This window comes from Penicillium rubens (genome assembly GCF_028828025.1).
Source record: "Penicillium rubens strain IBT 27055 chromosome Unknown utg000001l_segment0_segment0, whole genome shotgun sequence".
Lineage (NCBI taxonomy): Eukaryota > Fungi > Ascomycota > Eurotiomycetes > Eurotiales > Aspergillaceae > Penicillium > Penicillium rubens.
In genome coordinates this window covers 3,056,650-3,077,900 of record NW_026890599.1, presented here as the reverse complement: position 1 = coordinate 3,077,900, position 21,251 = coordinate 3,056,650, and the positions used below count along the sequence as shown (strand labels likewise).

General features: G+C 50.1%; 8 protein-coding genes across 8 annotated transcripts; 2 read left to right on the top strand and 6 right to left on the bottom strand.

Annotated features, from left to right (window-relative positions):
- Positions 1-344: 344 nt before the first annotated feature.
- N7525_001216 (anoctamin family protein) lies at positions 345-2,781 on the bottom strand (the record flags this gene model as incomplete). Its single annotated transcript, XM_002558150.1, has 5 exons — positions 345-1,601; positions 1,649-2,080; positions 2,136-2,424; positions 2,486-2,639; positions 2,703-2,781. The coding sequence occupies 5 exons, from the start codon at positions 2,779-2,781 to the stop codon at positions 345-347; spliced, it is 2,211 nt and encodes a 736-aa protein (XP_002558196.1).
- Positions 2,782-3,189: 408 nt separating this feature from the next.
- Positions 3,190-3,773, bottom strand: N7525_001215 (GNAT family N-acetyltransferase; the record flags this gene model as incomplete). Its single annotated transcript, XM_061211807.1, has 2 exons — positions 3,190-3,674; positions 3,752-3,773. The coding sequence occupies 2 exons, from the start codon at positions 3,771-3,773 to the stop codon at positions 3,190-3,192; spliced, it is 507 nt and encodes a 168-aa protein (XP_061071033.1).
- Positions 3,774-4,140: 367 nt separating this feature from the next.
- On the bottom strand, positions 4,141-7,693 carry N7525_001214 (putative vesicle-mediated transport protein (Imh1); the record flags this gene model as incomplete). The annotated part of the gene is made up of 3 exons (XM_061211806.1): positions 4,141-4,183; positions 4,236-7,194; positions 7,249-7,693. The coding sequence occupies 3 exons, from the start codon at positions 7,691-7,693 to the stop codon at positions 4,141-4,143; spliced, it is 3,447 nt and encodes a 1,148-aa protein (XP_061071032.1).
- Positions 7,694-8,703: 1,010 nt separating this feature from the next.
- Positions 8,704-13,277, top strand: nte1 (lysophospholipase; the record flags this gene model as incomplete). Its single annotated transcript, XM_061211805.1, has 2 exons — positions 8,704-8,978; positions 9,047-13,277. 2 exons carry the CDS (start codon positions 8,704-8,706, stop codon positions 13,275-13,277), a joined length of 4,506 nt encoding a protein of 1,501 aa, XP_061071031.1.
- Positions 13,278-14,022: 745 nt separating this feature from the next.
- On the bottom strand, positions 14,023-14,725 carry N7525_001212 (MARVEL domain-containing protein; the record flags this gene model as incomplete). The annotated part of the gene is made up of 4 exons (XM_002558154.1): positions 14,023-14,170; positions 14,229-14,351; positions 14,407-14,510; positions 14,579-14,725. 4 exons carry the CDS (start codon positions 14,723-14,725, stop codon positions 14,023-14,025), a joined length of 522 nt encoding a protein of 173 aa, XP_002558200.1.
- Positions 14,726-16,425: 1,700 nt separating this feature from the next.
- On the bottom strand, positions 16,426-18,851 carry N7525_001211 (actin-related protein ARP5; the record flags this gene model as incomplete). Its single annotated transcript, XM_002558155.2, has 4 exons — positions 16,426-17,232; positions 17,282-18,222; positions 18,276-18,596; positions 18,656-18,851. The coding sequence occupies 4 exons, from the start codon at positions 18,849-18,851 to the stop codon at positions 16,426-16,428; spliced, it is 2,265 nt and encodes a 754-aa protein (XP_002558201.2).
- Positions 18,852-19,204: 353 nt separating this feature from the next.
- Positions 19,205-19,658, bottom strand: N7525_001210 (DASH complex subunit DAD4; the record flags this gene model as incomplete). Its single annotated transcript, XM_002558156.1, has 5 exons — positions 19,205-19,233; positions 19,292-19,376; positions 19,428-19,472; positions 19,528-19,584; positions 19,656-19,658. 5 exons carry the CDS (start codon positions 19,656-19,658, stop codon positions 19,205-19,207), a joined length of 219 nt encoding a protein of 72 aa, XP_002558202.1.
- Positions 19,659-19,998: 340 nt separating this feature from the next.
- N7525_001209 (uncharacterized protein) lies at positions 19,999-20,556 on the top strand (the record flags this gene model as incomplete). The annotated part of the gene is made up of 1 exon (XM_002558157.1): positions 19,999-20,556. The coding sequence occupies one exon, from the start codon at positions 19,999-20,001 to the stop codon at positions 20,554-20,556; it is 558 nt and encodes a 185-aa protein (XP_002558203.1).
- Positions 20,557-21,251: the final 695 nt, after the last annotated feature.

The following is a 21,251-nucleotide window of genomic DNA, read 5'->3' as shown; positions in this document are numbered from 1 at the left end:
GACTCGTCATCTCCCTCCAATCGTATGCTGTCGTAGTACCCGTGAAACATGCCCACGAGTAGGTTTATTGCTGACTGCATCCCGCCCGCATCCGGCCACGGAACCGGGTTTACTTTGTTCCCGACAGAGTCAGCATGACATCAGAATCACCACTTATCCCGACATTTATCGTTCCATTCTATTGGGACAAATTATGGCATAAATCGGACCAATATCGGCGCTTACTATACTATGTACCTGAAAATCTTGTACTAATATGAATTTCTACGGTCTCGTGATCCCATATCCACCCCAAAACACAGTCAACCCCCTCATGCCCCTGTCCCTGTAACAACTCTGAAGCACTACTGCTGCTTCTTCACGCCATCTTTGGTAGGCTGTGCCTGTATAATCCCAGCTCCAATCTTGGCTGACTCAGTCCAGCCCCGCTGGTGCATCCAGAAACGGCTTGCCGGGTCGGCACCATGCAAGGACGCACGCCGAGCATCCTCTTCAAGAGACTTACGTGAGATATCAGTGGACTGGGCCATAGATGTGATATCGTCCACATCCTTGTCCTCATATATCTCCGCGTTGGTTGTGGACTCAAGATAGCGCTTGCGCATGAGGTACCGCTCAGCGCGCTCCTTGCGGGAATTGGGAGGCTCAATCCTGGCCATACCAGCCCGCACGGCATACCGCACAATAAGATACAAGTGTTCCGAAAAGAAGATTGTCAAAAGCAGAGCCCAGCCTTTGATATCTGTCGGCTCACCATTGGGCCCGTGCTGTTTGTTGCCACTGAACATGTACAGCAGCGCAGCGCTGGTGATACTTCCGACCCAGGACAGGAATCCCAGGCTATCGAGCCAGGGTCCAATCGTGTCAGTCCGCAATGGCACAGGTCTGCGGAACTCCATGCAGATCTTGAAGAAGTCTGAGCGCAACTCGACCCAGTTGTTCACAAAGAACGAGAGGGGAACAAGCGGCCATGTGGGTGAGAAAAGGGCCAAGTATCCGAACTGAATACACATCTCACGTAGATCAGCGGTCACGTCGTACTCGGAAAGCTCGACCTCGTTACGAACACGCGTGAGGAACTGCACTTCCTCGGCCGGATCATCGAAGGAGACGACAGGTCTTTCGGGTGATTCTTTGTCGCCGTTTCGGCCCATCTTACCATTGCGCTCCTTGTTGTATTTTTTATATTTGCGGAGCGCATGCTGCTTGATGAATGGCACGATAGTCTCCATGGCGAAGCCAACAATTTGGGCAGTGACAGTGAAGTAAACAACCTGGTTTCGCAGGCGAGCTGGGTCAATCTGGAAATGTGATCGCTTTGTGGTGGCATGTTCTTTCGATACGAAAGGTCGAACGGTCAAGTGGAAGACATCGAGGTAGGGGACAATGCGGCTAGCGAATGGCACGTAGACAAAGGCCGTCAGGAAAATTGGCATATAAGACGTGATGAAGTTGATAACAAAGACCTTCTGGGTCAATGCAACATCATACGCGTCACTTGTCTCATGGTTCTCGTGGTCGTTAAGCTTCGTTGCGATAGACGTCAAAATAGCGCTCATGGTTGGCACAAGCGCTGATACAAGGATGGTTGGGATGAAAATCTGAAGGGTAAGCTTTAGTACCAATAAATGGGGAAGGATGACTATACCAAGTATGTTTTCAAGGGACCATTGTAGAGCTCCGAGATAAAGATCTCAATGGCAAAGCATGTGGCAATGATAGCGCCCAAAGCAATTGCCGCAAGCAATGCGAACGGGATTTGAAGTAGCTGCCGTTGCATACGCTTAGTTGCCGGGAAGACACCGCGCATCTCACCGGTACCTTCATCGCGGACCTCCTTTTCTGCCTTGAACTCTCGTCGTTTGGTCCGCACGGCCGAGACGTTCTTGGTCTGCCACCTGCAGCTCAGATCAACCTCCTGGCGCTTCCAGTATTCCACAAAGATGATACACCACAGACAATTGACGATGGTATAAATAATCGAATATCCGCCGAGCAGGAACCAACAGGAGAATCCAAAGACAGCTGGGAAAATCAAAAATCGGAAGTACGACTGCAGGAATGCGAAATAAAATCCAACCTGCCGTCTATGTTAGCTATGTCCAAGACCAACAAGCACTTTCTTCTGCACATACACTTTCTCCAAACTTATTCCGGATCTGATCCAAGTCGTCATCAGAGAGGAAAGTCTTTGAGCTCCAGGCTCGTATCCACTTTTTATTTGTATCAACATCGTGAAGGGGGAATATAGCAGTGACATTCTTCCATTCGCCATGGTTGGGGGTGATAGCGGCGCCACCCTCTTCCTTGGGAAGTGTAATCATCTGGTTGATCACCCGCAGGCGCTCAGCCTCAGTTTGCGGCTCGCTCGAGTTGGAAGGTGTGGGCTCAGCATTGCGAATTCCGTATAGCCAGTCACGTACTCTATGGAAATTCAAAGCCGAGATTAGCACATTGGCATAGAGAGACATGGATCATCACTCACCGCGACCGATAGACCGCTCGTTTCAGCCGCTTTTCTGAAGCTTTCACAAAAACGAGCAAAGACGACTCATCGCCCTGTCGTACCTCTACCTGTAGACCAACTTGAGCCAGTGCTTGGAGCAATTTCTCTAGCTGCTCAATTGCCTGGGATCGGTCTGCGATTGTTAGAATGTGTCCCCCCGCCACATCCTACAGCTCTCCAGATGTCTTTTACTCACCTACATCTCCGAAGCTGTAACGGATAACATAGTCCACATGGAGATTATGCTCCTGGACATTCTCTGGAATTGTCGCCATTACCAGGGGTGTTGAAAGAAGAAAGAAAGTGGAAGAGGCAGATCGAGAAATCGAGGTGATCGGCGGGTCAATGCCGTCACCTGGCGCTAAAGTAGGGGCGAAGCCATCCGCATTACGACGCAACTTGTACTCCGTTTGTTTTACATATTCAATTGCATTTATGATATGGGATTGGGATTCTCGTATATAGATCGATTTCATTTTCATGTTGAAATATAAGATTGAGCCATATATAGCTGTGATCATAGATATCTGCTAAACGCACATGTATAGCCCATTTTCGCCCTCAATCTGCAACGCTCTAACAATATAGATGAATCACTCTGAAACGATCGGCCCCAGTCCCTTTTGTAGTACTCCGTACTATACAGAAACACTCCCCCTGCCCTATCCCACCCATACATCCCTCTACACACCCTCCGCCAAACGAGTCAATGCATCCCCCTCGACCATCATCTTCATCCATTCGTCCATACCGCGCGCACCGACCTGCTCATAGAACTTAATACTAGGTTCATTCCACGTGAGCACACTCCACTCCAACCGCCGACCCGACACCTCAAGCACCTGCTTGGCAAGGTACTTGAGCAATTTGAAGCCGTACCCGTTACCGCGCGCGCTGGGCTGCACATACAGATCCTCGAGGTAGATACCAGGGGCAGATCGCCAGGTTGAGTAGTTGTAGAAGTACAGAGCCATGCCAACGGGGATCGGGTTCGGGGTCTCCGCGGTAGGCGGCGGGGTAATGAGAGCTGTGTAGACCGCGCCGCGCTTGGGCGGGGTATCGGGGAAGGATAGGGTTGCTAGGAGGGATTCTTCGGTCGCTTCAACTTCATGGAGGGCTTTTTCGTAGTCGGCTAGTTCGCAGATGAATTGAAGGATGAGGGGGACATCTACCTGGTGTCAGTTGGTGTCTGTGCAACGCGCTCAGAAGCTTGGTCAATGCACTTGCCCTCGGGGGTCGCGAGACGAATAGTAGGTTGGTCGGCCATAGTGTTGGAGAGAGGACGCAGATAATCCATAAGTCCAGAGATCAGAGGACTTTTTCGCTCTCTGACTTTTGTAGTTGCTAGTATACACGCGCCTCATTTTTTTGGGCTAAGCTTCGTGACAACCCCAGGATTTTACTATCCCGCATTAGGCAATCTTACCGATTTCTTCTTTAGGGATAAAGTGCTAATCCATGGGATATCTTAATGCTTTCTTGGCGGGCAAAAAGGACATCAGTGGGTTAGACAGTAACCTTTTTCTTTTTATTCGATAGAGGAACATTTGAAGATAGTATTATCTTTACAGAATGGTATTGTACAGAGCAAGGGACTCAGATAAGTATCCCACGCCTATGGGTATAGACGCCAATTATTTGGACATGATGGCCGACATCCACTTTTGCTCATCGGTTCTATATACGTTAGTGACCATTGTTAAAGAGGAAATTCCAGTAGAAAACTCACCGATCGAAATGGAGCAGCATGCCCAGAACAGGGATCAGCTGCTTCTGATAGTTCTTGTCTTTCTGCTCCAAAAATTGGAGAAGGACATTCTTCAAGTACATGTAGTCAATGGATGCATTGCTTGGTGGGCCGAGAGGGGTCTCATTCCTACCAGGAGATACAACTGCCCGGCGAGAGCCTGAATCCATAGATGACCGCGAGGATTGTCGACCGGATGGGGAGCCACGCAGGCGCACGTCTTCTCCAAGTGTTTTGTGGGATCTTCGAAGCTTCTCCAGTCGGCTGTTTGTCTCTTCCACTGAGCGACGAAGCTCTGCCTTGTCCTTTTCGAGGTCGCGAACTTGCTTCTCACTTTCGTCAAGGGCGTCGCGTAGAGCAGCCATGGCCTGTCGAATCTCCGTCACTTCCTGTGATGACTTTTCTGACACTGACTCGAGTTCATCACGACGGCGGCGCCAGTCCTTCTGGGACTGTTCAAGCTCCTCCTTGTCCTGCTCCGCCGTGCGCAGGGCGCGCTCAGCTTCACGGACCTTACCCTTGAGCTCTTCCATCTCGCGAGCACGGCGTCGACCTTGGGTGCTGGCTTCATCTTCGGCGCGGTCCCGCTCTTCGATAGCAGCCTCCATGCGTTCCTTGAAGTCTCGCACCTTGGATTCCGAACGACCCTCGATATCATTGAGCAGACGGCGCATGGTCTCGCCCTCGCGCGTTCGCTCGCTCAGCAGACGGTGAGCGTCAGCCAATTCTTCATCCAAGCTCTCGCATCGCTCACGGGCCTCCTTCATTTGCATTGCAACTTCCGTAGTCTGATCACGCATACTGTTCATCAGACTCTGGGCGCTGGTGTACTGAGCTGTCTTGAGCTGGATCTCATCTCGGAGGCTTCCGAGTTCCTTGTTCAGCTGGGAAATCTGTTCATCCATCTCCCGCATCTTGGCGCGAGTACTCTTCAACCCTTCCTGGGCTTTCGAGAGGTCGCCAGCAGTCTTGTCTCTGGCATTGATGGCATCTTGCTTTTTGCTCTCGGCAGAACGCAGGTTAGACTGGGCAACAGTAAGGTTCTCCTCGGCCTTCAATCGGCTGTCGGTCTCCTGTCGGATCTTCTTATTGAGGGTGCCCACTTCTGCGTCGCGCTCCGAGATCTTTGATTTAAAGGTCTTCAGCTCAGCACGCAGATCCTCATGCTTGCCCTCAAGGGCCTTCAGGTCGGAACTTTTGCTGGTGAGAGTCTCTTTTAGGGTCTTCAACTCAGAAGACTCAGCACGCAGGCTGCGCAGCTCGGGTTGGACCTTCTGGAGCGTTTCGCGGAGGTCTGTGAGGTCTTTAAACCGAGTGGCAGCCAGCTGCTGGGCGGCGGAAAGATCGGTCTCTAAGGTTGCGGAGCGGACCTTGAGGTTATTGAATTCCTCTTTGAGTGAGGTGTGCACCTTCGCCGAATCAGCTGAGGTCGAAGCGTTGCTAGCGCGGAGTTCCGCCAATTCCTTCTCGAGCTTGCTGATAGTTTCTTCAAGAGAAGTCTTTTCTGCTGAAAGCTCCTTGATCCTGTCCTTGGCTGTCACATGCTCCTGGCCGATGTTGATAAGCTCATCGCGCAGGGACTCAATCTCCTCCTTCAAACTGTCCTCTCCTTTTAGCTTAGAACTGAGACGGTCAATGGCGGCCTCCTTTTCGGATAATTGCTGGGTGAGTGATTCGATCTTCTTCTTGAGTTCATCCAGCTCTTTGGTAGTTGTGGCTGTGGCAGGCGCTTCTGGTAGTGATTCCTCTGCAGGAGCTGCGTCATCCGGCTTAGAAGGTTCCTCCGGTTTCCCGCCCTTCTTCTTCTTCTTGTTCTTCTTCTTCCCTCCACTGCCGCCACCACCTGCAGTTTGAGCAGGCTGTGTCTCTCCTCCGGTAGGGGCAGGAGCAGGGACAGCAGAAGCGGGCTCTTCCGTGACCGGCACCAGGGTCTTAACAACCTCATTGAAGTCGGCCAACTCTCCAGCGAAGACTCTCTCCTTAGCAGATACCCATGCCGAGTTCTCTTTCAGGTTCTCATCCACAAATTCGAACATGTCCTGTAGTTTGGCAGAATATTCGCATCTCTCGTCGATCTCGGTCTTCAATTTCGACACTGTAGACTCGTTGTCTTTAAGCTGAGATCGGAGGCTGTCGACTAAGCCCTGGAGCACAACGAGCTTTTTCTCGTTGGATTTCTTCTCCTCCTTAGTCGCCTCCAACTCAGCAGCGAGGTCCGAATCAGGCTCAGTCTTTTCGGAAGCCTGTTTCTGGAGCATGTCGATTTCCTCGCTCTTCTCCTTGAGTTGCGACTTGAGCTTCTCAACCTCGGATGTGGTTGATGTAAGAGATGATTCCGTAGTTGCTAGCTTCGCCTTCAGGTCATCGACATCGGCCTTCTTGGAGGTTTGCAGAGTCATGAGCTCTGCATCTAGATTATCCTTGGTTTCACGCAGCTCAACCAGCTCGCGGGTAGCTGTCTCCAAATTCTGCACCATGCCTTCGGTCGACTCGCGGGTGACAGACATGTCGCGCTTGAGCTTTTCGACCTCTGTTTTAAGGTTCTCGACCTCTCCTTGCTTCTCCTTGAGTTCGCCTTCCAATCGGGGAACTTCGTTATCAAACGAGAAGAACTCTTCGCTGGCCTGTTCGCCGGTCCCGTCTGTCCCCTTGGGTGTGTCCGTCTGGGGTTTCTCCTTTTCGAGGCCAGTAACCTCATCCAAAGCCTCCTTGGTAGCCTTCTGCGCTTCTTCAAACTTCTTTCTGAAGTCTTCTCTTTCTTCGGTGACACGCTTCAGCTCTTCCATAACCATATCGCTTTTCAGGCTTGATTGATTGAGGTATTCTGTGAAGGCTTTGGGTTCGGCGATCGAGGTCAGCGGGGTATTCTCGCGCAAAGCAGCTTCGAAGGGTTCGATGGATAGGACGCGCGAGTGAGCAGTGCGGTAAGCCTTGAGCAATTCTAATATGCTTAGTTAGCCTTAGGCCCTACAAGTCTGGTTGGACAGGTGCATACCATGGTATCGAGATTCCAGCTTATCAAGTCGTCGGAGTTTCGCACGCACATCAGGTGGAAGCACAGCCGGTGTTTCCTTGGCCTCTGTCTCCTCTCCTGTCTTTTTCTCGGGCGTCTCCGCCGGTTTTCCTTCGGCCATCTCGCCCTCTCCCTCGTTAGAGGCCCTTACTTCCGAGGCAGCCTCCGGTGTATCTGCTTGGGGGGTACCGGACCTGCTAGATTCATCGTCACCGATGGCGAATTCAGCCTCAAACTCCTTTGGGTCGGGGCCTCGAACGGGGGTGCCGGTGTTGCGTCTCGGACGGGAGCGCCGACTCGGGGACTGGTTGCGCCCGAGCGGACGGCGAGCGGAGTTGGAACGTTCGATATTCTCTTGGGCAGACTTTTGACGCGCTTGCTCCTCTGCAATGCGAGAGTCGATGGCGTCGCGGAGGCGCTGTGACATTGTTAGAACGCAAGGCGCATGACATTGTCAAAAGAGCAGATAGGTACCTGAAACATTGCCGCGGTTCTGAGAACCCAGACGACAATAGAATCTAGAAACGCAAGACCACTGGCAAAGGTATTGGCCAAAAACAAAAAGAGTAGCAGTGGGTAAAGGGAAGTGAGGGGGAGCATTGGTTTCCAAGGTTGGAAGTACCCAGAGCCAAGGCGGAATTGCCATGTGGAAGGTTGCCTCTCTTTCATGTACAAACACAACACAACACCTGGGACCTGGGCATATTTGGGGAGTTGAACTCATAAAAGATTATTATATACTATTAATAATCTATTTGTACTCTCAGTATAATTGTATCTAATGTATTTTGTTTAGCTTGTTATTCTTTCAATGTTCTAGTTGGATATGCTCTGGCAATGTCGCATATGTATATATATATGTTTGCTGTTCTTCTCGGTGAGAAAGGGTCATAGAGAACCACATTAAAGCATCAACGAGGGGGTCTGTAATCTCTTGATCCATGTCCTACCTAGGTGGAATTGCTCTTATTTTTATTATTAATTATTAATATGTAAAAAATTGAAGTTCAACTGTTGCTATCTACAAAGATTGTAAACAATTACATCACTGTGGATTGGCCTGTTACGGTGGAATCATAGAATCATCGGGTCATAGAATTATAGAATATTGTAGAATCGTATAATAGAATATTAGTTGGATAATAGAATTAACAGAAATATTACAATACTAGTAGAATACTACTAAAACACTACTTCGCATACAAAATGATCCTCTCACATTCCGCCTCGGCTTTAGAAAAAAAGCAGGTGACTTGGGAATACCTCTTCTCATTATCCCTACAACATACTCACTCACTTGTACAGTGATGCTTTCAATCTTTAGGCCTAATAGGCCCCATTGGGTTCACTTCTAATTCGATCTAAGTCAATCTTAGTTAGTCTCAACCTTAGACCTGGACCACAAAGCGGAGCTCTCCAATCTTGCATGTGTCTAACATGGTTGGCCTGGCCCCATCGCTGGCTCTTAGCCTAACGGCTCCAACTCCAACCTCAATAAATACCGTCGCTTCCAGCGCCTCTTTCTCTCAACCCCCACCGTCCCCTCCTCCTTCAATCATGGCGGGGTGGATCGGATGGGTTTTTACCCTCATATTTCATACCCTCCCAAGCGTTCTCTACTCGATAATCACATTCGCGACGCTTACACTGCCCACATGGCTCTTCACGCTCTTCTCTATGAGCTTGACTTTCACCATGAATTTCACCACCATGTAGGTCTTGGTCTTGGTCTTGGTCTTGCTCTTCACTTTATTCCTTGACTGTTGCTGATGACCCTTAGAATGTTAATATTCCTTGCCCTGGTATCGACCGTCAGCTGGTTCATCCGTTACCGGTACCTGAACATGTACAGTCGCCTGCCCCCAGAACCTCAACGCAAAGAAGCCCAGGTCGATTTGTTCCCTGATATCCAGGAAGGGGATTCAAAGCCAGGGCTTGCCAATTATCTCGATGAATTCCTCAGCGCTATCAAAGTCTTTGGCTACCTTGAACGGCCCGTCTTTCACGAATTGACCCGGACGATGCAGACGAGGAAGCTGATTGCGGGGGAGACACTGATGCTGGAGGAGGAGAAGGGCTTCTGCATGGTTGTGGATGGGCTGGTCCAGATCTTCGTGAAGTCTGCACGCGAACGGAAGTCAGGCTCGCAAGAGAATCTCCACATGGATGATGCCTCCTCAGACGAGGAGGGCCGGAACATTCACAACCGACAGGGCTATCAGCTCCTTACTGAGGTCAAGAACGGCGCTTCGATGTCATCTTTGTTCTCTATTCTTCAGCTGTTTACTGAAGACATCGAGCTCCGCAACTCGGGAAGCCACGGCTCCAGTATATCGAGTCCTAGCCTGGGCCAGACTCATGTGCCTGATACCTTCGCCCTCAGTCCCGGGTCGACCGTGAGAGATGCCGGGGACTTGAACATTGCAGCCCGCGGATCTGGTGATACATTGCCACCGGTGCCTCCGCTGAACCTCGGGGAGAGCCATTCCATGCCCAGACAGGACCCCAGCGAGACCCCGCAGTCTGAGAGTAAGCAAAATGCCCGGAGAAAACGTCGCAAGTCTGTACACCCAGATATTGTGGCACGGGCTACAGTGGACACAACGATTGCTATCATCCCAGCGAGCGCATTCCGCCGACTGACCAGAGTCTACCCACGGGCAACGTCGCACATTGTTCAGGTTATCCTGACACGTCTCCAGCGGGTCACATTCGCTACAGCGCATTCTTATCTGGGGTTGACCAGCGAAGTCTTGGACATAGAACGGCAAATGTCTAAATTCACCTCCTGGGACCTTCCGAACAATCTTCGAGGGAGTGCCTTGGATCGCCTAAAGGACAAATTCACGCGAGAGCGAGATCGATTGGGACCGGAGGAAGTTGGAAAAGGCATTGCTCTTCACAATCCTTCTGCCAGCCGTAGAGGACGCTCGAGCAGTACTCTCAGAAAAGAAGCCTTTTTACAAGCAAAGGCGGCCAGTGAGCGTCCTCTCAAACCCTTAACCCCACAAAGGTCATCACCAGCGTTCATTGACAGGGAGTCGGCAGGTGTCAGCCCCGGTGACCTGCTATCAACAATACAATTGTCTCGGTTTGGACCGCGACATGATCATTTGGCACCTCGCCTCCAGTCTCCTCTTACTGAGCGGGAGCAACCTCAGTTTGTATCCACTGCTGCAAGGAATGCCCTGCCCTCGACTTTCCAGCGAAGTGAGTCAGTTGACGAGGACTCTATCTTCCGCGAGTCGATCTTGGACTGTATCATGAAGGGGATTGGGCTCACTGAAGGCACACGCAATACTCTGCGCAAGAGGAGCCACTCTGGCGAGGCGTCGCCAAGACTTCTCTCCTACGATAACCGCCGCCAGAAGGCCGTCTTCTCCAATGCCTTTGGTTTCATCGATCCCTACGAAGGCTCTGGTGACGCTGAATCCGAATCCATGATGTCCTCGATGTCAGTGACGAGTGCAGGTGGAACCTCTCCTATCATCAACCTACGGGAAGACCTCCTCCATGACATGGAGGTAGTCTACTTTCCACAAGGCTCGGTTCTGGTGGAACAGGGTGAGCGCCATCCAGGCCTCTACTACGTCATTGATGGATTCTTGGACGCGGGTATTCCGGCGAATGAGCGCGATGATGCCCTAATTGGGGCCTCTCATGGGTCTGCCTCGCAAGCACAAGAGGACCTATTCCCGAAGCTGAGACGAACAACGACAGCATCGTCGCGCAGCCCTGGTGCAGCGGGCGGCAACGACCCTCGACGGAAGACCCAGTCCCGCAAATCGCTATACCTGATCAAACCTGGTGGCATTCAAGGGTATGTAGGTGCTCTTGCATCGTACCGCTCGTACACCGATGTTGTGGCCAAGACGGATGTTTACGTCGGATTCCTTCCCCGTGCTTCCCTCGAGAGAATCGCAGATAGACATCCAACTGCTCTGTTAACGCTGGCGAAGCGGTTGACAAGACTGCTGCCCCGTTTACTGCTCCACATTGATTTTGCGCTAGAGTGGGTGCAGGTCAGCGCAGGACAGGTGATTTATCACCAAGGGGATGAAAGTGATGCTATTTATCTTGTTCTGAACGGTCGTCTGAGGTCTGTCCTTGAGGGACCAAATGCCAAGATCACTGTCGTTGGCGAACACGGCCAGGGTGAGAGCGTTGGCGAACTCGAGGTCATGACTGAATCTACAAGACCATCTACTTTGCATGCTATTCGCGAAACCGAGCTAGCCAAGTTCCCCCGGTCTCTTTTCAACAGCCTCGCCCAGGAACATCCTGGAATTACCATCCAGGTCTCTAAACTTATTGCTCAGCGAATGCGTGACTTAGTCGAGCATCCGCTGTCTGAAAAAGGTATTGAACAAGGACATGCTGGCGGTGTTCAGACTGCAACCTCAACAGTGAATCTTCGCACCGTGGCAATCCTTCCGGTCATGGCTGGCGTCCCGGTCGTGGAATTTGGGAATAGGCTCTTGCAGGCGTTGCACCAAATTGGTGTGACCAGAGGTGTCACATCACTCAACCAAGCGACCATCTTGAACCACTTGGGTCGCCATGCCTTCAGTAAGATGGGAAAGCTTAAGCTTTCCCAATACCTGGCTGACCTTGAAGAGAAATTCGGAATGGTCTTGTACATCGCTGACACCAACGTGAATGCACCGTGGACTCAAACTTGCATCGCGCAAGCTGATTCTATATTGTTGGTGGGTCTCGCAGAGTCTTCGCCCAGAATTGGTGAATATGAGCGGTTCCTGCTGGGTATGAAGACCACTGCTCGTAAAGAACTCGTTCTTTTACACGCGGAACGATACTGTTCACCTGGACTCACTCGAGAATGGCTGAAAAACCGGGTGTGGATCAACGGTGGCCATCACCACATTCAAATGGCATTCCGCTCGACCACTGAGCCTTCGCACCCGCCGAGTAAGAAGTTCGGCACCGTGCTGAAGCAGCGCGTGCAAATTCTGCAAGCTGAAATCCAAAGGTACACGTCCCGGCGTGCACAACAAACTCCACTCTATTCCCCGCAAACCCCTTTCAAGGGTGATTTCCATCGGCTGGCTCGGCGTTTATGCGGCAAGTCTGTCGGACTTGTACTGGGCGGAGGTGGAGCGCGTGGTATTTCGCAAGTTGGCGTCATTAAAGCGCTGGAGGAGGCCGGCATCCCAATTGATATCATTGGTGGCACATCGATCGGTTCTTTCATTGGAGCTCTGTACGCGCGTGACGCTGACGTTGTTCCCATGTACGGGCGAGCCAAGAAGTTCTCTGGGCGCATGGGGAGTATGTGGCGATTTGCATTGGACCTGACCTATCCCACTGTTTCCTACACCACGGGCCATGAGTTCAACCGGGGAATCTTCAAGACCTTTGGAGACAGTCAAATTGAAGATTTCTGGTTGGAGTTCTACTGCAACACAACTAACATAAGTCGATCCCGAATTGAGTATCACTCGTCTGGTTACGTCTGGCGGTATGTCCGGGCCTCGATGACTCTGGCCGGCCTGATGCCTCCTATCTGTGATGAAGGCAGTATGCTCCTGGACGGTGGCTACATCGACAATCTCACCGTGGCACATATGAAGAGTCTTGGAGCGAATGTCATATTCGCAATTGACGTTGGGTCTATCGACGACAACACCCCCCAGGGATTCGGAGACTCGCTGTCAGGATTCTGGTCAGTGTTTAACCGTTGGAACCCCTTCTCCTCACTCCCGAACCCACCTACACTTTCCGAAATACAAGCACGACTGGCCTATGTCTCATCGTTCGACAATCTCGAGCGAGCAAAGAGTACGGCTGGCTGTCTATACATGCGTCCTCCTATCGACCCATACGGCACCCTAGAATTCGGCAAATTCGACGAGATATACCAAGTCGGCTACGCATATGGAAAGGAGTTCCTCGACCGCTTGAAGAGCGAAGGCTCACTGCCTATTCCGGAGGAAACCGAGGAAAAGCGCAAGCTGCAGCGGACGATGGCTCCTCGGCGAGCTAGTATCTAACCATTTCAACATGATCCTTCAACTCGCTCTGCACGATATTCTGAGTCCCTGAAGCAACGACTTGACCTTTTAGTATTGGTGTTCAACACTGCTTTTTTTCTTTTTTTTTTTTTTTTCCTCGCGCGAGATACCGATTGGGCGACTTCTTTTATAGAACCTGTACATTCAGCGTATACAGTAAATAGCCAGACAGAGAATACAAATGTAGTTTTGCTGGCATTCGTGGCATTCGCTTCCAAGGTTCTTATTCCTGACAGGGGTTATAGAAAAAAGAAAAAGCTAATGCTAGGGAGTTAACAGAAGCCGCTTAAGTATGTACGTACATGTAGTCATACCATCTTGTACATCCATGGATGTTGATTAAGGAAGGGAAAATATCACACGATATCGAGCACTCAAGGCTTCGATTACAGTATGAAGTAATTAATTGATTAAGGTATTAAAGGAAAGCACACTGAACAAAGGTATCCCCAACTCTTGAGTACTATCCATCGATATCAACCTCACCCTGCTCCACTCCCCGGCTCGTAGTAACATATGTTCAATCCAGCCACCGCCAAATCCAAGCTCATCAAGGTAAAACCCCCAAAAAAGAGTCCAGGTAGAGAGAAATCAAAAGTCCAAATACAACGTAAAGTAAGCTCAAGTCGGCTTCCTTAACCAGTAAATGGTACATCCACAACCATTGACCTTGCCAAGTGATAGTAGACGTATATCCGCCCAGGAAGGTAGACGGGCACACTGATTAAACAGTTCCAGCAGGAGCTGCGGGCGCATCAAGAGGTGCACGGGTCCCAGAATTGGCCTTATCATTGGTGTGGTGGGTGCTGTTTTCCTTGCGATAGGCCCAGAGGCCAAGGACTTCAAGGATCATACCAAAGAAAGTGAAGATACTGCAACGACATTAGTTTTCACCAATTGACAGCAGGTGGGAGAATTCGGGCCACCTACAAGGCTAGGAAGATAAAAGCTTCATTGGCCCTCTTGCGTTTGCAATCGACGCCTGCGGGGATAGCCCCGTAGCACCGGCTCCCGCTGTAGTCTGTTGCGGCGAAAATAAAGGCAGTCAACCAGCTAGAATGGATATTAGAGACTTCGATGTAGACAATATGATTGGAGGTTCACATACAGGTAGGAGAAGATGACGTCGATAGCGAGCACGAATCTGCTCAACGACGAGGGCATGAATGGGGAAATGAAGGCCGGAAGGAAGAAGACGACTGAGAGGACGGCCTAAGCTTGCGGTTAGAGACAGTGGCTCTATGATGATCGGTTAATGAAAGAAATCGCGAATAACGTACAATGACTTCCTGGTAGATGGTGTGCAGGCCACGGGGACCGCGGTTGATGAAGAACGAGGTCAGGCCCATGACAATGACAGCGCTAGCCCACTGCAGGACGCGAGTGAGCAGTTGCAGTGGGCGAGTGATGGTTGTTGAGAAGAGCATTGTGTGTAGTGAAAGGACTAAGAAGTATACAAAAACTGAAAAAGTGGTGCAATAAGGCGGAGTATGACACGCCTATGGTATAGTCCAGCAATAGATAGAGCAAATAAAAGCAAGAAAGAAATAAGAATCAACTTCCACGGCAGAGCAAGCAGGATTTATATCTCCGAACGTATCATCCCAGCATCACTGGTTCCAGGAAATATATAACCAACCAAAGCCGGAAAAAAAGGAAAAAGAAAAAAGAAAAGAAAAACAAGACTGACGCCAGATATCATGCAACGTGATTTACAGTCCAGAGGCCAGCAAGGACGAGAAGCAAGAATTCCCCAGGTGCGTCATGATGGCCTCTGCATGAAGTCAGAATCCAAGTCTGGCCCAGATCCAAATCTGGCCCCGTCTATCATTGCAGGTTCTTCGAAGAGCCAATTCAAGATTGGTTTTGCCTTTTACTCTGTGTAGCTATCCGAATTATATCATGCGGTATGTTCGGTTTATCTTGTTTTTCTATACGAAGTTGATATCTGCATCTATGGGAATGGCGAGGTCATGCTCTCGTGCGCAAGGAGATAGCTCAAATCAGTTCCACGGTTTAGATGAAGAAGAACTACCTAGGTAATAACGTCAAACAAACGAAAAGCCCAGTCGGCAGCCTGCGGAAGATAATCCAACGTCTGGATAAACCTCGTGACCTCGTGATGTGATAGTTACCAAGTGCCAATCAGAGAGAGGTATATTGCACCACAGCTGCATAACCAGACAGAAACACAACACTATGATCTTCAGCATCACCCAATAGCGGGATTCTCCCTGCATGCGACATGATCGACAGTGGTTTCAGCCTTATTAAAGCATTGGCTGATGCACTCGTTATCCAGGGATAGTGTCATCCCTTCCAAGGTTTGCTCACTTGGACTTGGATCAGCGAGCGTACATTCAAGCGAGACACAACTACATTTCTATTGTTTGAACATTGGGAATTGTAAGCGATGCCAGCGATGGCCACACCAATGTGTCGTGTAACTAGTGCAATAGATCATATTCGTTCGTACAACATGGTTGTCCTCGACTGATCATGTCGTGGATGGACTAGTCTACAAGAATGTCCCGACATAGCCGAGCACAGAATTCCAGAGCTGTTGGCTTTTTATTGGCTAATATAAGCCATTGACATCAAACAAGCATGACATGAATTACCCCAAAGGCCATGCATAAAGATGTCTCAAATCCCCCAACTTTAAACATCATTGATAGATGCAAGGAGCATGTCTCTGGGGAATAAATGCTGCGGGTCCCTTGCCAGATGTATGTCGTATAGATAGCTTATGTTTATTTGACAGAATGACGCAGTGACAGCTGCAGAACTGCTAAACAGGCAATTGTTGTCTCCGCCATTCTGAGACAGAGAGATTAAGATAATTATGAGAACCATCAAGAAACATATAGCACAATGTGAGATTTGATGGGAGCGAGAGTCGCAAAATATAAAGACGTTACCGTTGAAAGCAAGGCTCTATTATCCTAGTTGTATCCAGGTAGTTATTCATATGGAGGGCTGAACATGTCATATTTCGTTACTACCGCCAGACTCTGCAATAACATCTTCTAAGCATCAAATAAACATGCCCTATACCACGCCAGACAAGCAGACCATTCGACTCCAGTGCGCCAAGCAGATATCTTCGGAACTCGCCTTTTTACCCTCACCATGTAGCATTGCCAAGGTCATGCTCCTTGATGTATTCGCTGCCCTTCTCCATGTACTCTTGTCGCGTGACTGAGGATCGGCCTAGGTCACCACCAGAAGCCCATTGTGCCGCGCCCTTCCAAGCATCGAAGACGGGGTCCGATGCCTTGCGTACATTCATTGTAGCGTCGATCGGTAGGAACCCACGGACTTCCTTACGGAAGCGCTCATCGAAACCGGTGAACAACGTATTTCCTCCAGTCAAGAACACATCCTTCAAGAGAAGGGACTGGTCTGCTGGGTTGGCATAGCGTTGGTTAATGATATCTGCCACGATCTCGATAAGACCAGCCTGGTCAAGACCAGCAATGGACGGCTGGAACACAACCTCAGGAACACGGATACGTTCCACGTTCAGATGGAGCTGGTGTGCCTCCCGCTGACTTTCCGGATCGAAAGGCCAGGGCCCGCGAAGGAATGCGTGCACAAGACTCTTTGTCCAGTCGGACTGGGCGGCGAAAGTGTTGTGCTCGCTGAATTCAGGATCGTACTCAAGGAGCTCCTTCTCTACAGAATCGAGCATACCGTTGAGATCCTCCTCCTCTTCATCGTCACTACCCTCGCCAACAGCCACGGTGCGGTAAACACCCCAGTCCTCATCATTGGCACCGAAGTCATCGTCATCCCCGCCACGACGGCGTTTCTTAGGACCGTCGGATGCGAGGTTGGCCAACGTCTTCATCCGCATCTGACTGGCCAGAGATTTGCGATTTCCAAGATCAGCCGTGAAGCGGTCACGATCTTTGATTCTTTGTAGAATGCTCTGAGAAATATTAGCGCGGAAATTAAAATGTCATGTGAGGCCAACATACCTGGCGATTGCTGCGGCGCTTTGCAATCCAGTTCTCGAAATCGTTCTCACGAGTCTCTCGGTCTAGACGCTCCTCTTCCTCAATACGAGCCTTTTCGCGCTCCTTCTCCTCCTTGGCACGCAGCCTGGCGTCGACGTTGGACTTCATAAGACGTTGATGCCGCTTTTCCTTCAATCCGGCCTCATCCAGCTGATCGTCTGGGATATCGAGCATAGGGAATGTCATTTCCTCAGGCTGCTCCTCGGTCTCTTCAATGCCTAGGTCCTTGTTGCGCGAGCGTTTAATAGATTTCTCTAGCTCGCGAATCAATTTCTCAAGTGCAGCCTCGTCTTTCAAATCCTCCGCTTCCAGGATGCGACGAATCTCCTTCTTAGTCTCGTTGGCTAGATTATTTTGCAGGTCTTTCCAGTACTCCAGCTCTTGCTCCTTCTTGACTAATTTTTCAAGTCTCATCCTTGCGGCTTGTTCTTGAAGGCGACGGCCGCTCTCCTTCTTGCGCTCCGCAATCCGCGCGAGCTCTTCTTCGGTCTTCTCCTGCACAATATGCTCTGTGAATGGGTACTGAATGACGCGGTCACGGTCCTCAAGTCCTGTCCAGTCAAGGAACCCATTTAACTCTCGGTCGTAGTCTTGTGAGACATAACAGTGCTTGTGAACCATTTCCTCCATCTGTGCGTCCGTCAAACGAGTTGGGAAGGTCGGGTACTTCAGCTTCATAAGCTTCATCAGGTATTCAGCGTTCTGCAGGCCACCCCAGTTGAGACGAGTGCTGTTGGAGAACATGGGTTTGGCGTTCATGACCGGAATGACATGAGTGGACGTATGCGATGAATCCACAATCAAACCGTCCGTTCCCCCATTATAGCGATAGGAGAAAAGGGAATCGACACCGTAGGCCACTGATGGCGCAGAGTAGCACTCGAAGAGGATCTCATTCATCACTGAAGGAGTGTCAGCAACTACCATACTGGCCCTGGAACCGCCAGATACTCACTCTTCCTTGAATATGCCATATTGGCGATTGGCTCTGTCATCAAGATCGGGCGGCCGACGCCGCCATCTGCACCGTCCACGCCCAGCTTGAGGAACAAATAGTCCAACACGCCTTCCATGACGTCCCAGTTACCGACAACACTGGAACCGGGGTCAAAACCATTGCGCAGCTGTCCCCTCGTGGTTGCATCGACGTAGGCATCGTATCCGATAAACTGACACTGGCGATTGAGCTTGCGATCACGGTATCGGCTCATGACGGGAGGTATGGCAAATCGGGGGTTTTTGTCAAAAGACCAACCAGCTTTGACGAGATGAGAGCCTGCGCATAAACCGCATTTGTTAGGAGGGTTGAATCGCAAAATATCTGGAATGCCTTACCATTGTCAATGACGATAGCGCTGGTGTCAGGATGGGCCTTGCTCTGCTGATATCCCTCGGGTTGCGGAGGGTGATAGCCCTTGAATGGAAAGTCTTGTACACCGTGGAGTTGTGGAGGAGGCTTCTCAGCTCGTTTTTCAGTGGCATTGGATGCAACCCGAGCTGGTAGCAGGGTGTGCACGGAGGTAATCGTCATGGCGGGCTGCGCTCCGGAAACCAGGAGCTCTTAGGATCGAATATCGTAGATGGCGAGTGGGGCTCACTGCATGGGAAATTATGTTGGGATAGGAGGAAAACAATGGACCCGTGGAAAGGGCAGAGGATTAGCGAAGAGTCAAACGACGCAAACGCGGTTGATGAGGTTTGGCGGAGTTGGATCGCCAAGAATGGAGGCTATCTCGGACAGAGTACGGAGTACGGAGTACAAGGGATGCAATGATTACAACCATTTACATGTGCGCACTGAATTTAGAAGCAGGTATCATTGACTAATTGTAGGCTCATCCACACATTTCTTCGTTACAGGAATTTGTTCTTCCTTAGGATTCTTTAGGATGGGTCTTGGAGGTTCTCCGTGGCTATATGGTGTTAGAAGAGAATTTCAAAGTTCATAGATGATAATAGAGGAATGCATACCTTCAAGATGGAAGAGAACATTAGATTGGTAATTCTTGAACATCTGCGCTACAAGCTCAACGTTCATGTTCTGGATGTTGACTTCCTGTGACCGGGAGTCAATAGAATGATATCAATGGAAGAGACTCAACCCTACCTGGAGACCTTTGTTCATGACCATAATGGCTTCATTGAGCTTCTCCTATATCAAAAATGAGCAAAACACACCTGGCAGATGTGGTTCAATCATGACATACAACGTTGGTGATGATGCGAGAAAGCAGCACCGTCTGCTGATGCTCGTGGGGACTTTCCTAAGGAGGTATCAGCATCCAGGACCTTTCAGAACATACAAATACCAATATATAGAAAAGAAACCGCATACCATGGCTGAATAACGTGAAAACGGTGTGTTGGTGTTGGACGTTAAGGTGTTTATTTGGGCTTAATTGGGATGAGATCACGTGCGGCTATACAGACTTCGCGGGCCGGAGATACAACTTGCATTGCTTTCTACGTTGATCTGACCTTGTCCTTTTGAGATCCCTCTCTAAGTGCCCTATACTATATAACCAGGTTCTGCCAACTCAGAAATCTAATATTGTTTGATTACTCCCATCCTCACCCCGGTCTTGATACTTTCATCCATCCACACAGCCAAGCTTAGAGCTGTTTCCGCCTCAACCTCCCAATTGACCCGACCAGTGGCCTGAATCCTATTCCATATCATGCCTCCACCAACTCCCGCCAACGATGAAGCTCACCAGCAGCTGTTGAACACTTTAGACATATCACACGTCCCCAAGCCCTTCCGCAACCCTCACTGGAAACCCTCGCAGCGGCGCAACAAGAATCTCAAGCAGATCGTCTCAGAGGCCTCTCGGAAAGAGGCATCAGTGATGGCAACCCAAGCCAACTCAGGTGCAACTACGCCGGGAACCTCGGGCATGGTCACTGATGGAACACAAACCCCCGCGGAAGGGGCTGGACCCAACCTATCCCAGGCCACCCAAAACCTCTCGACTCTCGTTTTGGAGAAGAATGCCCGGGCGACATTCCAGACCGGGCCTGCCGTCACCTACACAAATATTGAATCAGCACCATCGTTTAACCCTGCCTATCGCCATCATTACTGCGACATCACGGGCCTGAGCGGACCGTATACCGACCCCAAGACCCGGCTGCGGTATCACGACAAGGAGATCTTCAAGGTGATCCGCACTCTGGCACAAGGTGTTCCCGAAAACTACCTGGAAGCACGCGGGGCGCACACCATTCTGAAGTAAAGGATTGGCAAGAGGCCTACTTTATTCAATTCCCAAACGAACGATCATGCGAGAATGGGTATGTAATAGGGGGAACGAATTTGGATAGTAAGAGCTCTACTAATAAACCCAACTAGACACAGATACGAATCCTCAAGAAGCGTTATGTACGACCAACACAGTCAAGCCCTTTCCATCCCACCATGCCCCTTTCGAGACAGGCTCAAGAAAACGCTCCGGCTTATTCGTGATCAATGAGTCGATCTTCGCCTTGTGCATAAGCACTCAACTATTACCGACACCCCATGGGACAGGGCACCAGTTACAGAATCCGAAGAGACTGTCGTCGCGGCGTGGCATGTACCAAATACATGTAAGGAAGATTCTGCAATAGCGGGTAGCAGTATGTTTGAGCTATGCTCATCATTGTGTCTCAATACCAGTAGATTTAGAACCGAAAAAAATCTACGCAATTGGAACGATCACATCATTAATGACCTTGTTCAATTGCCAATAAATTGGAGAAGACTGTAAAGGAAGAGGAGAGACGGAATGATCAGTGCGCGATATAAGCACTTTAGAGTCACCGCCTACCATTCCCGACTTGGCGCCGATTACACGGCAGAATTGTGATTTTCGAGTTGTGTTCTGTTTACGTGCCTGGAGACTTTTTGCTACCTTTTGACCTTTGTCGAGAAATTTCTAAGCCTGTGAAA